The sequence below is a fragment of the Montipora capricornis genome, chromosome 14, assembly GCF_036669925.1.
Source record: "Montipora capricornis isolate CH-2021 chromosome 14, ASM3666992v2, whole genome shotgun sequence".
Lineage (NCBI taxonomy): Eukaryota > Metazoa > Cnidaria > Anthozoa > Scleractinia > Acroporidae > Montipora > Montipora capricornis.
In genome coordinates, this window is record NC_090896.1 from 49,171,353 (window position 1) to 49,185,786 (window position 14,434).

The 14,434-nt window shown below is 40.1% G+C and overlaps 2 protein-coding genes across 2 annotated transcripts in view; one reads left to right on the top strand and one right to left on the bottom strand.

The window, feature by feature from the left end:
* The window catches only part of LOC138031256 (protein mono-ADP-ribosyltransferase PARP14-like), an 88,277-nt gene that overhangs the window by 24,098 nt on the left and 49,745 nt on the right, over positions 1–14,434 (bottom strand). The gene's annotated exons all lie outside the window — the stretch shown is intronic.
* Positions 834–14,165, top strand: LOC138031263 (ZP domain-containing protein-like). The gene is made up of 5 exons (XM_068878959.1): positions 834–1,290; positions 7,362–7,733; positions 8,928–9,147; positions 10,348–10,631; positions 11,685–14,165. Exons 1-5 carry the CDS (start codon positions 1,206–1,208, stop codon positions 11,774–11,776), a joined length of 1,053 nt encoding a protein of 350 aa, XP_068735060.1. The 5' UTR covers positions 834–1,205; the 3' UTR covers positions 11,777–14,165.

Here is a 14,434-nt window from a genome sequence, read left to right on the forward strand (position 1 = left end):
GAGCAAAAGGGCTGAAACAACACCCTCCTCCGATGATATCTCAGAAACGGGCAGAAGACGGGCTTTAATATTGAGAGAACTGTTGAGAAACTTCTTCAAAAGGCCGATTCGAGTAAAAACAACTGGGGCGGACTTTTAAAAGCATTTCTCGTTCTCAGCGCCTTTTCATGCATATCGGATTATTTCACCTCTATTCTTTAATATAGCTGTGTAATGTTAGAAGCAGTTTATTTAAGCTGAATGGAATTTAAGAAAGTAAGACATGATAGACAAAACATATCACGGCGCCAGTTTTGATTAAGGGCGTGAGCTTAAAGAAAAATGAATCTGGATTTTTATCAGTTGTTTGATCGATCATTCTACTTTAGCGCAGACGAGTTATTGGATTTATCATGACTCTTATTTGTTTTCTAACCTTTCCGTGTTGTTTGGAGAAAGGTCAAGTTGCCCTTGGCGTTGATGTAATGTGTTTCTAATATGAGACGGTTCGGAACCGTGGGAAAATTTGATCCGCCATTATGAAATGGGAAGGCCAGTTTTCTAAACAAACTTCATTGCTAAAAGCTAGGCAGTGTTCATGTTCATGATCAATTTTATCACAGGGTGCGGTCTCTCGAACAATTGTTAAAAATTAGAAATGCACGCGACAGAAACAATAATATAATAGCCACTTGAGCGTGACGCAAGGAAATGAAGAAATGGCCAAATGACCGGAATACAAAATGAACACGCGCTCGTTCAGCGTGGTTACACGCGTTTGCCAAAATGTTTTACAGTTAACGAGCAAGTTGCGAATTTTTGCTGTCCTCAGTTGGTGACGTTATGTGATCGGCTTGTAAATGCGAATCTTGTGCTCATTGTTCTTTTTGCGTGGTACACTTGATCGAGACTTTGCCCTTTGTCATAAATTCTTCAATGTCTGTGTCATGAAACTGGAAACTTCCCAGAGATCATAGTCGGTCAGCGGATAACAGATATCGATCTATCAGAGTCGCTTTCATGGTGGATTCATGACCGTCCTGTGCTCAAAATTATGTCTAACCTTGTGGCTATAACAATATAGTGTTCCTTTGCGAATTTATTCCAGTTTTTTGAGAAGACGTAAGCATCCAGAGCAACGAAATCATCGACACAGGCAAAGCAATTGACATTCATAAAAGCATCAACACCAGCTGGATAAGACTTAACAACAAACAGGGACAAAGATGATATCGAACAAGTCTCTGTCTAAAAAGAATTGCCTTGGTTGGATTCTTATCGCTCTTGCATGCATCGTAAAAGCTGCAAAAAGTAAGTGAACGCTTTTGTTTTTTTCTTTTGTTTTAAAAGCGCTCTGATGAGGCAGATATATAAACAAATGTCAAGGAATATTGCAAATTTCATCCGATTCGTTCGTCACAAGACAGCGCAGTAAAGTACAAGCGTGCTACAAAAACCCCTTTCTTTAGTTCTTGGTTTTGTTTGGTTTATAAGTTATGGTGCTTTTCCTTTCCTGGGGAGAATATTCCTTTTATTAAATAAAGACGTCACGAAATGCGTGGCTAGTAGGATCAGCTTCCGTTGATATGCTGCTGTCGGACTTTGTGACAACGTAAATATAACCATGAGCTTTTGGGTGAAAGCTCTCCCAAAATCACGTTTATTCCTTTTGCCTAGTATATTTAAATGCGTGTGCCATGTTTCATGAAATATCTAAGATTTAGGAGGTGGGAAGCGAGTGTTTGTAACTTTTAAATACTCTGCATTGTACACTCAAAAAACAATCGATTTTGCAATCTTCCTTGGAGATATTTACACAACGTCAGAGTAATATATGTTATTTACTAAAGAGAATTTGAAGTTAAAAGTAAAAAACTCGTGGAATAAAGATAGCAGTACATTTTGCGTAGAAGGTAAAGTTTGCCTCATGCTGTGTTTTGTATGCTAATTTTAAAATGAAGGGTAAGTTATAGTTCGGCGGCTTTAAAATATTTACACAGAATGTTAATTGTTATGGTTTTGAAGGAAGGCAAAAACATCGTGAGAAGATTTGTTTTGAACATTTTGTCAAGAATGCCATCACAGGCACTTGAGCGAAAACCGTAAACCCTGAAATAAATGCAGTAGTTTTATTTGTCGGCTGCTTGGTACATTTATTTTATTCTTCGAATAAAAAATTAATTGTCTTAAAGGATTTATTAGATGATAAGTAGAGTTGATATTCCATGATGTTTGAAAACTCTTCTCATAGCCACGACGAAATATATTTGGTATTCTAAATAGCGGTCGTCGTAGTGTCAAGCGAATCATCCAGATTGTTGCACATTACTGCTGCTACTACTACTACCACTACTACTACTACGTTGCATCGACGAAGACATTGGAACATAATATTGTATCTACTTTTTTGCCCTCGTGCAGCTTAAAAGTCATTACGACTATAGAAATATGACCATACATTCCTTACAATATCGAATGTCATATTTTAATATTTCATGTTTCTATCCAAGCATAGCCGAGTTATATAGGCCCATTAGCTTTTTAATTTGTTGAATAACGTGTTGTGCATCGTTGCAAAGCATCAGAAACTCCAATGGGCAAGTCATCTGAGATGTGCATTATTCAGAATTTTTTTCGCGTTTTTTTCCGACCAGGAATACTCGGCCTTCGTAGAGAGACCCAACACTGTCGCATTATAGATAAATAGTCTGTTTATATTAGCATCACTTTGGTAAAGTGTTTGTATGTTTATAGTAAGCAAAATAGAATTAATTATTATCTCGCCACCTGGCCCCAGTTGTTCAAACGATGGATAGCGCTATCCGCCCGATAAATCACTATCCAGTGGATAGGTAATAGCGAAACCTATTGCACTATCCATTGAATAATAATAATAATAATAATAATAATAATAATAATAATAATAATAATATATTCATTTCTAGTGTGCATCTTAACATGACTATGATCAGATGTGCATTCTTAAGTTATAAATAGAGAAATAACAGATAAATATAGCGTTATCCACCTTTTGAACAACTGGGGCCTAGTGTTTTATACTGTCTCATTTGCCACAAATAACGGCTCCTCTTTGTCTCCCTGCAATAAGAGAGAAAATATGCGTGAATGCCGCCGGCGTATCGTGAAGAACTATTACAATGGCCACCGATTTATTGCAGTTCTTTTATCGAGACACATTTGCATTGCTAGCCAACTGTATTGTTAAAATGTCAGACAATCTTGACCCTTTCCAAAAACAGCGATGCTTTGATGGATACGGTGACATGTTTAGGATTATAATAAAGGATTATAATGTTAAATAGTCCGACTGAATTGTTAAGCAGCTTATTCCGGTCTGAGTGCTTTCCGGGTTTAATGCTGCAGTGCACGCGCTGACTCGTACTCGACTTGTCGAATACTCGCGCATCCCTGCTGGCCTGTCAAGAGAACGTGAAGATCGTGTCCTTCGCGTGCTCTCTCGCGCGAACTCGTATCTCCTTGCCCTCACTCTCGCAGGCCTGGCCACATTCGTAGTTAGAGATGATTGACGCGTATCGAACTGAAAATCGATATGTCATTTCAGTAATGAAAGTACTGTACAAGTTAAACAGCTAAAAATTCCCATGTGAAAACCGACAGGCGTGCTTTTGGGTCTCAGGAACTTGTTAACAAGACATCTTTTCGGTAAACACTCACTATCGTACGTTAATTGTCTGTTATAGTGCACTGTCCATCGTGTTAATTTCCCAGTTTGAACATATTAAATTCTTTCTCTGGCGAAAGGCATTACATAGCAATCTCTTTCACAGGGTCTTAATGCCACTAAATTGAAAGTCGCAGTTAAGTTATATCTGGATTTTTTACCGGCTCACCAACGCTTGGTAAATAGCATGTTGATGCTTTTGGAGAAGAACTTTATGTTTGCTTCGTATTTATGACGAAATTTCAAAGTGACTTATATCTTTCGTAACCAAAAGATTCCGACCTCTGTGTTACCACAAGTAGCTTTTTGGATCTCATGCAGTTCACAGTACTCATATAAAATTACAGGAACATGACTTCACGGCGGTATACTGTGATCAAAAGTGAGCGTTAAGAATTCCATATGGAAACAAACAGTCGGTTTTGTTTTAACCATATTATACATGGTGCGCATAGAACGCGTTGAAGCGATTCCCTGCCCATGTCGCAGAAAGGCAAAAAGAATACGATAATTGTGGTTGGCGTGATTTCCTGCTGGATGCGGTTTTTTCACGCTGGTTTAAATTGATGCTTAGTGCCATGTGAATATGTTAATTTGTTTGCTCCCAGAACAATCCAAATTTAGAACGATTAATCGATTGTCAAGTAACAAACAAGAAACAAAGGCTGTCTTTTTCCTTTGAGTTGGAGGCATATTGTGCATACGCTAAAAATACATATATAGACGTAAAAAACTACTCAAATTTGTCGAGGATGGGAATATAATCAGTGAATTAGTTGTTTAATGGGAAGAAGTGAAAATACATTGTTCGTGGTTAGTCTTACGAAGCTCGTTTCATCCCGACCAAGGGACTCATCAGAGAGACCTTTCTGCTTGGCGAACTCGTTTGGCATCACGCCGAAAGTCCCGTTCGCTAACAAAATTATGACAGCAAATTATGTTAGCGAACGGGACTTTGGGCGTGATGCCCAACCTGCCCAACGAGTTTGCCAAGCAGAAAGGTCTCTGATGAGTCCCTTGGTGGGATGAAACGAGCTTCGTAAGACTAACCACGAACAACGTATTTTCACAAGTAACTGTCAACTTTATTGTTAATGGGAAGATGAGTCCATAATTCACTAGCCAGCGAATACAGCCGCCTCTCATCGCTAACCGCCGCCGCCGCCGCGGTTTATAGCGATAAAAGGCGGCTATATTCGCAGGCTAATAATTCACTGAGGTTGTGGTCGGGGGACATGTATTTCGTTTCTGAAGTAACACCGAAAATCGCATTGAACAGCGCACGGCGGACAAAACCGACTTTTATTCTTGAATTTTGTATGTCTATATAGTCAAGCTGAGCAAAATATGATACAAACACATCGCTTTGCGGGAAAGTTAAAAGACAACGACAATATACACCAACTTCCCATTACAATTCTGGCGTGAGATTTCTTGTCCGCCGCTAAGTACAGCCTTCTGGAAGGCCTGAGGCTGGATTGTGTGCGAATCACTTTCAACTCGCGCGCTCTCTCTCTCTCTCCCCATTTCGTTTACAACAAGGTAAGAAAGGAGAGAAAGAGCCTGGGTTCGAGGTTTTTTTCTTCCCGGGACAAGCCATTTTTATACTAGAGCCGCATAACACGTCTGGACAACTTTGCTCATTATATAATTCGTCCCAAATTAAGACGAGCGAGAGACGCATTACGCGTCTTCACCATCTAAATCGTTTCGCGCTCTCCAATTGAAGTGATACAAGTTGCTTGGCAACGGACGAAAGGACAACTGAAAAATCAGAGTCCTAGGGAAGGATTCGAACCCTAACCTCAATAACACCTGTCAGATGCTCGACCCATTGAGCTACTAGAACTCACTGGAGAGCTGGGTCGTTTACATAGGTCCTGAATGGAATGTGTCCCATTGGTCTGTAGGCTCTACAAAGGCATACACCTCAATTTTTACAAGTAAATGAAATGATGGAAAAGGGTAATGCGGCCGTGAGAAGGATGGGATACAAGTTGCTTGGCAATGATAACAATAACCTTTATTTAAAGAGGGTAACACCTATTACCATAAAAGTATTCTCCCTAGTGGCCCTCTAAAAACAAAAGCAGTGAATAGAAATTACAGCAATTAAGATAAAAGCCTATAGATAAGTAAAATGGAGAATCTATTTACAAAGATATTTACAATGATATTAAAATATATATATATATATATATTTAAAAATCAGAATAGCTTTTTAACTTTAAAATTATCCACCGTATAAATTAGGGCAGTGTTATTAATTAGCGTAGATTTCATGGAGTTAAAAGAAGCCGTTGGGTTTAAGTTAAGAGCATTGAGGTCTTTTATGGTGGAATAAAAGAATGTTCTTCTCATTGCTTCGGTTCTTGGTTTCGGTAAACGGTATGATGTTTTAGCTCTTGTGGGATAATTGTGCTCAAAACGAAAGTTGTCCAAAATTACAGTAAGGTATTCTGGTGCTCTTCCATCAATAACTTTCTTTAAAAGACCGAGTTTCTTGATCTTAAACATTTGATCGATTGGCAGCCACTTAAGCTTTTGAAAATTATCAAAAGATCGTGCATCCCAAGGACTGTCCAAAATTAATCGAGCGCAGCGTTTTTGAAGTTTAAACAATTGGTCTAGGTTGGTTTGGCTACAGTTGCTCCAAACAGTACAACAAATACATAAAGAGTGGTTTGATACTTGCATTGTAGAGAAGCAATCGATATTTGGTGGGGAGATATCTCCGAGCTCTTCCTAAAATTGCAATTCTTTGAAGCAGTTTCTGGCGCAGTATGTCAATATGTTCGTTCCAGGTGAGATGGCTATCGATGTATACTCCTAAGACACCTTCTGACTCAACCTTAGAGAGTTGCATGCCGTCAACTGAAAGATCGAGAGTTTGTTTTGGTGAATTTGCAATTTTCTGTCTGGTCGAAATTATACTGTATCTTTGCTGGATGCATTTTCATTTTATTTTCCTTCGCCCACTTCGATACTGCGTCAATGTCAGGTCTAATTTTCTCCTCGACGTCAGCTAAGGTAGGCGCACATGCATAAAGGGTCGAGTCATCGGCATAAATCCCAATGTTGTTCTTCAGTACTAAAGGCAGATCGAATGGACGAAAGGACAACTGAAATATCAGAGTCCTACACAGGAATCGAACCTACGACCTCTAAGGGTGCGTTCGATTGACCATATTCCGGAATAGGAATACGTGGAAGAGAAGTTAGAAATCCTTCGTTTTTAAGGAGATTCACATTAACATTGTCAAACACCTGCTAAAATGCTATTTTAAACATATCTTTATTATCCTTGTTGCTTCAAAACGCCAGACATACCGTTTTAAAATCATCACTCCGCGTATTCTAATTCCGGAATAGGGTCAATCGAACCTACCCTTAAACTCCTAGGGAGCTACAGTAGGTCGTTTATCTTGGTCCTGAATGGACAATGTGTCCCGCTGATCTGCGGGCTCTGCAAAGTCAAGGGCCTCAATTTTACGAATACATGAAGGATGGAAGGGGCCCACTACAACTTTCCATCATTCATGTATTTGAAGTGGGACTGTGTAAACAAAAGATGTGTTCTGTTTCAAATTCCAATGTGACAATCCAAATGGCATTGAGCCCATTTCTTCTGTCGAGCGTCTTTTGAATTGAGTAATACATGATTTTTTTCCATCGACAGGCGGGAACGACTACGCTGGAATCCATGTCAAATGTACCTCGCATTATATGCAACTCACTTTGGAAAGACAACACTACGAGAAAATCGATCCATCTTCGCTTCATCTAACAGATCCCAAATGCCAAGCTACCTTTCACAATTCCACGATCATGATTATTCGCGCACCTCTTGGTGATTGTGGCACAGTGTCCGGGACATTCGGTAATTTGCTTGATTTTAGAAACGAAGTCTACGCGGATATTGTTGGTCGTTCTCCCATAGCGCGAGAGCCAGCTTATCAGTTTCGACTACGATGTTTGTACTACGCCACTGCCAAGATTTCGTTGCATTCCTTCAAACCCGAGACGAAGGTCATCGTCGAACCACAGCCAGGTAGGTGTGTTTTAGAGTGAGGTCGTTTTCTGTCGAGGTAAATAGTTTTAGTTTAGTCGATTTGTTTTATTTTTTGGTGTTCTTTAGCGAACAGGCGCTTCCAAGTAAAGGCGCGCTCGGTTGAGAGGTTGGGGACTGGGGCGCGGGGCTTGCCTCAGTGCCCAGCCTTTCGACCGAGCACGCCATTACTCTGGCGAGCCTGTTCGCGGCTATGCCACGGTTCTTTTAGAAAGAAAATTAACAAAGCAATTTGTTTTTTACAATAACAAAAAGGCAGAGGGGTCAAAACACGAGAAGAACGCGAGACAAAAATGCGAGAAACTTCAATCTGACGCAAGCAATATCACGTTATCCTTGCATAAATTATAACTTTATGTGTCTGTCCGCTTATTGACAATAAAAATTAACCAATGAGCGCGCGAGAATTTTGCAGTCATTGTGAAAAAGCGTTTCCGCGGTTGGACGAGCATTAAACGTAGCCGGATTCTGGCCGCGAGCGTCCGGAAGCGTCTGAGAATCAGTTCGCGTGATCAAAAGGTGTTAGGGTTAGGGGTTAAGATATAATGGATGTGCGCAGTCATGTCCAAAATCCAAATAAAGTATTGTATGAATAGTCTCTTATCACACCTAAACAGCGCAATTCACTATACTTCCCAACACATGGCAGACGCAGGCTGGGACGACAAAGTACATCCTATCTTCAGTACATCCAACGCCTCCTTGGAGATGATGATGGACAGTTGACATCCAAGCAAATAGCCGACCTCGCCAACGACAGGAAGGGCTGGAGCAAGCTTACAGTCGCCTGCGCAGCAGCCGGCCGATGATGATGATGTTCAAACAATTGAAAAAGCATGCGTAGCGAACGCTGTAGTTTTCGCGGGCTTTTAACCAGTTTTTCAACTTGCAGAGGTCTGGTTTTTACTCTTCCCAGGAGTCAACAGCGTTTCGACTAAAAACAGTTAATAACGTGTTCTGTTGGGAAAATTAGACTGGGTACACGACCTAAGATCACATGGCAATGTGAAAGTTCTTGAGAGTTCCCTATCACAAATCATAAATGAATTTTGATGCTAATCACCGAATTACACAAAGGCCGTTGAGTTGTGAGAAAGCAGACAAATTGCTTCGGCGATTTGAAACTGTTTTCCGGAATTATTTCCTCAAATTTATTCTTGTATTTTTTCATTGTAGAATATGGTACGTTCGTATTTGAGACCAATATGTACCAGACAGACAAATACATCAGCAAATTCACACAGTTTCCTGTCAAAGTTCACATCGGTGAAAATATCTACTTACAAGTCAGGGTGCACACAAACGCTACCGGACTGTCACTGCTTCTCGACAATTGCCGTGCAACACCTTCACGGGATCCAAATGATACAGACTTTCACGCTCTGATTAAAGATGGGTGAGCTCGGATTTTATGCAGATTACTGATAAACGAGGCAGCCGGGCATGCGCAGGTTTCAAAGGTTCTGCAGAATTAGAGCAGAGCGCTTATGATGCACAGGCGCGCGCAGGCTCTGTAGTAACAGCGAGTCGCACGAGAGTAATTGCGTTTTATTACATGACTAGCTCCGTGAGTGGGCAAGATGAAACCAAATCGCGGGCTGTGATTGGCTACCCGAGCGGGCAAGATGGAGCTATCTTGCCCGCTCGGGATTTCTCGCTTGGTCCCGCAAGATCAAAGATCATTTTTTGGTGTTTCAAGTCATATAATAAATCCTTTATTGACCAAAATTGTTCTGTCAAGATGGCTGGATAGTGGCCTCGTTCTTTTTTTGCGTGTTTATGGACCTCGACTTCGTCTTCGTCCATAAACAGGATAAAAAGAACTTGGCCACTATCCAGCCATCCTGACCTCACGCTTGGTCAATAACCCATATTTATAGCGTTTAGTTAATGGTTCAAATAACATGGAAAACGCCACACTCAAGCGGCTATCTGCATGTGGGGAGTGGAAATAGAAAGCCCACAGTGTCAAATTCAACTGTTGTTAATTCCGAAGTAAGTATACGTCTTCACAGATTCTCACAAGTAGAACGGAAGTCACTCAAAATCAGTTCCAAAAAAGGTCATCTATACAATATTTCAAAGGTCAAAGATGATATTGTTCTGGCACACCCTAGATTAACATGATATGATTGGTTGGATCAAGATCCGATGAAAATTGAATTACAGAAACATAAACAAGCCTTAACAATGAGGCAAACGACGAGTACTAAATTTAGAATGGGTATACAATTGATCCTATTTCCGACATGCAGTCTGTTTGGTGGTCTAATCCAGCCCTCCCAATCCTGACGTCAGTAAGACAAAAGGCATGAACACCAAACTCATAGATTCCTTCACTCACTGCGTTCTTTGATGGCCAACTGAAAGTTCGGAAAATATCACCAAATAGGGGCAACGTTTTTCTTTCCTCCTCGAATATATATTTAGTTTAACCAGTTCCAGTTGCCTTAATAAAGGTTAGCAGCACTTTCAGTTGTCCTTAGTTAATCAAACACCCCCAAAAGTTGGTCCGACCTGAGATGAACCCATGGTGTCCCGCAAGAAAGTCGGAAGCTCAAGGAGCTAACGGGAATTTAACTGATTTTCTTTTTAGCTGTCCCATTGATAAGCACCTGAGTTACAAGAACTCAGATTCCATGTATCAGCGGTTTAGTTTCTCAGCATTCCAGATTGATAATGCTCAAGTAATGTATCTTCACTGCGAAGTTCTCGTTTGTGCGAAAAACTCTAATTCAACTCGTTGCGCACAAGGATGTTTGCAAAATCCTGGTGGAAACAGAAGACGCCGAAGTGATGAAACGAATGAATCCCTGCGAAAAGGAGTCACATCTCTTGGACCTGTGAGAGTTTTGTCACAAAGAGGTCTTATAGTTATAGGTAAGGAAATAAACTTGTGCACATTATCAGCTTATGTTTCATTGGTCATTCAATGACACCCAAAGGATTGTTTACGTGAAATCTATGTTCGGGAGGTCTTTGCAACCCAAAATAATTATGTTCGAATCAACTGTTGTGGGAACTGGTGTTGTTTGACAAGTGAATGAAAACCGATATTCATAAAGACGACGTCGCACTCGTCTTGAAAACGAGGCTGAAGTGAACCATACCAGGTATATCACTTTGCGGGACTGTTGCTCTTTGGCTGAATGGTGGTCGGGTGCAAATAACGTTCGCCCTGAATCGAGAGTAGAAAAGAGCTGCAAGTATTTGCCACCCAGCATGGCGGCCAAAACGATTATTTGCATAATATCATGGGTGACAAATTACTCCTTAATTTAGGCGCGAAATTTCAGCGTTCATTTATAATTTCACATGTGAAATTACAAAATTGCCATGGTAACATCTCTTGTATCTCGATCAGAGCCAAGATGGCGTCTAGATTTAAGACAGTGACCTTTGAAGAAGTTACGAAATTAAAAGAACCGGCAGAAAATTTAAATACGTGAAAGAGCACAATTAACTGGGTGAGAGTTTTTGAGAAGTGGTGTGACGAAAATAGCCTTGAAAAAAACCTGGAGATGATTCTTCCCGAGCAGTTGGAAAAAGTACTCGAGCGATTTTACAATTACGGTTGTGAGCGTAATTTGTCACCCACGACACATTAAAAGGTAATCAAATGGTTTTCTCGTGAAATTAGGAAATAATTTCACTTGCGTTTTGTCAAAATTCTGATAGTTTCCCTCGCCTAAAGGCTCGGGAAATTATCAGAATTTTGACAAAACGCAAGTGAAATTATTTCCTAATTTCACTCGTCGCCATTTGATTACACATACTTACACAAGTAAATTACCCCACGCTATTTGTAAAATAAAAGGAAAAAAGCCTTAATCATATCAATATTTAGCGATCTGGTAATTTTCTTGAAGGGAAGAAGTTGTTCTGTGTGTCGGTGTGTCGCCTGTCTTAGCTTTGTTCTTTTTTTCATTGAAGGCGAGGTTCGCCAATCCCATTCTTCCCTCGTCAAATTTCAAAAGGAAGCAATCATCATGATACTGGGCCTGGCTTGTTTGTTGGCAATGTAATCAGCCAATCACATTTGACATGTCAATTATTGATCCAAAGCTGAAAAAGGGAGGCGCTTTGTTGGAGGGATTCTAACCGTTACGTGCAAGATGCAGTTCCAAGATAGCTGAGAAAGGCAACATATATGATAACAATTGTTATTTAATAAGTAATGAATATCGCATCGAAAGATGGTTATCGGTTGCTCCACGATGGTGGATAGGAAAATAGTGAAACTGGTAAGTTTTCCTACCAAAACAATGAAGAATTCTGAAAGCTAAGGGTGTGGGGTTTGTTAGCTTCTGTATGGTTTACGTCCACAAGAGATTGGCAGAGTTGGCATTGAAGTGAATACTTTAAACTCTTTAGACTCTTTAGTATCACCCAACTAGTGGACTAATGCAATTCCTGCATTCTAATTGGCTACGCTACTAGAGGACTAAATAATAGTCCTGGAGTAGCAAAAAGCGTGACGCTTTCTTTCGTTTTTTTCCCAAATAAGTATTTCTTTAACTTGCATTTGCTAACTTTATTATTGCCTTTTCTGTCCGACTATTTGGGTGATACTAAAACAATTAGACCCTTCGCCCTCAAGGGCCACGGGTCAATAGCCCATTCGGCTTCGTCTCATGGTCTATTGACTTGTAGCCCTTGCGGGCTATGGGTCTAATTGTTAAATATCAGCCCCTATTTCATCCATTTAGAAATCACTGGTGATCCTTGCAATCTGATTGGCTCTCAGCAGTACGATTTATTCCCAAATTGCGCTATTTTTTGCTCTAAATCGCACCATTTCCCCAGCCAATGAGAAAGGAATACTAAAACAAAACAACCAATCACATTTCAAGGCTTGTTTAAGGTAACCAATCAAATTGCAAGAAACTGAAAGATCAAGAAACCCATTGTGTGCCGAATTTTGCAACTTTTGTCCCCAACTGGATCAATAAAATATTGGCATTGACAAAATTCTGTATTTTAGCAATTAAATAATTATTGCGTGATTTCTAAATGGATGTAATAAAGTGGTAATTGAACTGAGCGGAGTGCAATGTTGGTGTGATTTCAAATCGAACTCGCGCGGCGCTCTCGTTTGATTTTGAAATCACACGTATGATTTCAGACCAAATTGCACTCCACTCAATTCAATTATCATTATTAATCACAGATCGGCATGGCTGTAGCATATCAAGGGGAGCCTGTATCTCCCATACTTAGCCTGAGAGTCAACCCTTTCCAGAGTAGATTTATTTATAGAACGCCTCCCTCGGGAGATTCAGCGCGGAGCCAATCAAAATATGATACTGTTCGCGGGAAAAACCTGTTCCTAAAAATACATTTACTCGGGAAAGGGTTGAGTAAAGGCTTCCCTTGATGGGCTTCTGGTCTTGGTCTTTTTTTTTTTTTAACAAGAAAAGCTAACACGGTGCGTCATGTGCGGAAGAGCGTTCGTACTAACATAAGCTGCTTCTCATAGTAACTACAAAGACGTGTAAAATGACATGCCCTTTGTTCTACGTTGTTGCTTCCTAAAAAAAAGCCCCTTAAAAACGTGGCTACCTGAAAGTGAAGCATATTTCCATAATTCATTTAGAAGTAAAAGTAATTTTTATACAGCGTTTAACTTAAGGTAGTCAAGAAAATGTCAGTTTAATGCGCGGGAGTTCCTTCGTAAAAAAAAAAAAAAAAAAAAAAAAAAAAAAAATTAACTATCGTATTTCTAAACAAAGCTCGAAACTCTTTAAAACAGAACTTTCATATATAATTTTAACTAAAAGCTGCTGAACGCTTCAGGAACAGTTAATTTTATACACATTAGCGAAAGTAAGTTAAAAGCATATACCATATGGCTGTGGGTAAGGAACTAAATATAATGGATTTTCTGCAACGGCCGCGTTTTTTACCTGGATGGGTACGGAAATTGAAGGAAGTGCTCATACATTTTTTGTGAGAGATGTCGGGCATAATCGGACGGCACAATCAGAGTTAAGGCCGTCTTCTTTCCTTCGCTCAGCGTCGGCTGTCCTAACCTACTTGGTCAAAAAAATGTATATTGCTTTAGCCAAGACAGCTGGATTCTGCTTCAGAGTCGGCAGTTTTTACGGTGGTTGCCATGTTGATTTTGCAATCACTTTTTTTTCTTTTCGGGCTTCTTGGCTGCCCGCGTTATCAAGCCGACCGACCTCAGTAAAATTAAGAAAAATCCGGCCTTCAACACCCAACGAAAGAAAGATGGATGGCCTTATCATAAAGCAATTAACTATATACCTTTACTGCAACGAAATAAAGCCCGCTGAAGAATCAATAAAGTAAGCATAGTTTAGTAACCCGTTTCTTTTTCTTTTTGCGAGAATTAAAAATATTGTGGTTTCGAGTGAAACTTTGACATTAAAGTGCTACTATGACCAAAAATCAATTCTATTACTTTTTTGTATTTCAGAACTATGTTAACTGAACACTGAGGTCGTATTCTATTCTCGGTTTTCACATGACGTCACGACCGCCATGTTGGTGCCCTAAACAAAGAAAAGGCGGCCATGTTGGTGCCCCGACCAAATCCTCCGGGAATTTAACTCTATTGTTATGCAAATGCTTCCTTTTGTTTTCGTCGAAAAACATGGCTGTTGATCACGTGAGTGAAAACCAGCAATTGGGATCAACCCTTTCAACCGCAACCGGTT

Excerpts from the sequence above, each read along its gene's own strand:
- LOC138031263 (XM_068878959.1), top strand. The coding sequence starts at position 1,206 with ATGATATCGAACAAGTCTCTGTCTAAAAAGAATTGCCTTGGTTGGATT. Across the intron at positions 1,291-7,361 it reads CATCGTAAAAGCTGCAAAAA|GCGGGAACGACTACGCTGGA; the intron begins GTAAGTGAACGC and ends TTCCATCGACAG. Across the intron at positions 7,734-8,927 it reads CATCGTCGAACCACAGCCAG|AATATGGTACGTTCGTATTT; the intron begins GTAGGTGTGTTT and ends TTTTCATTGTAG.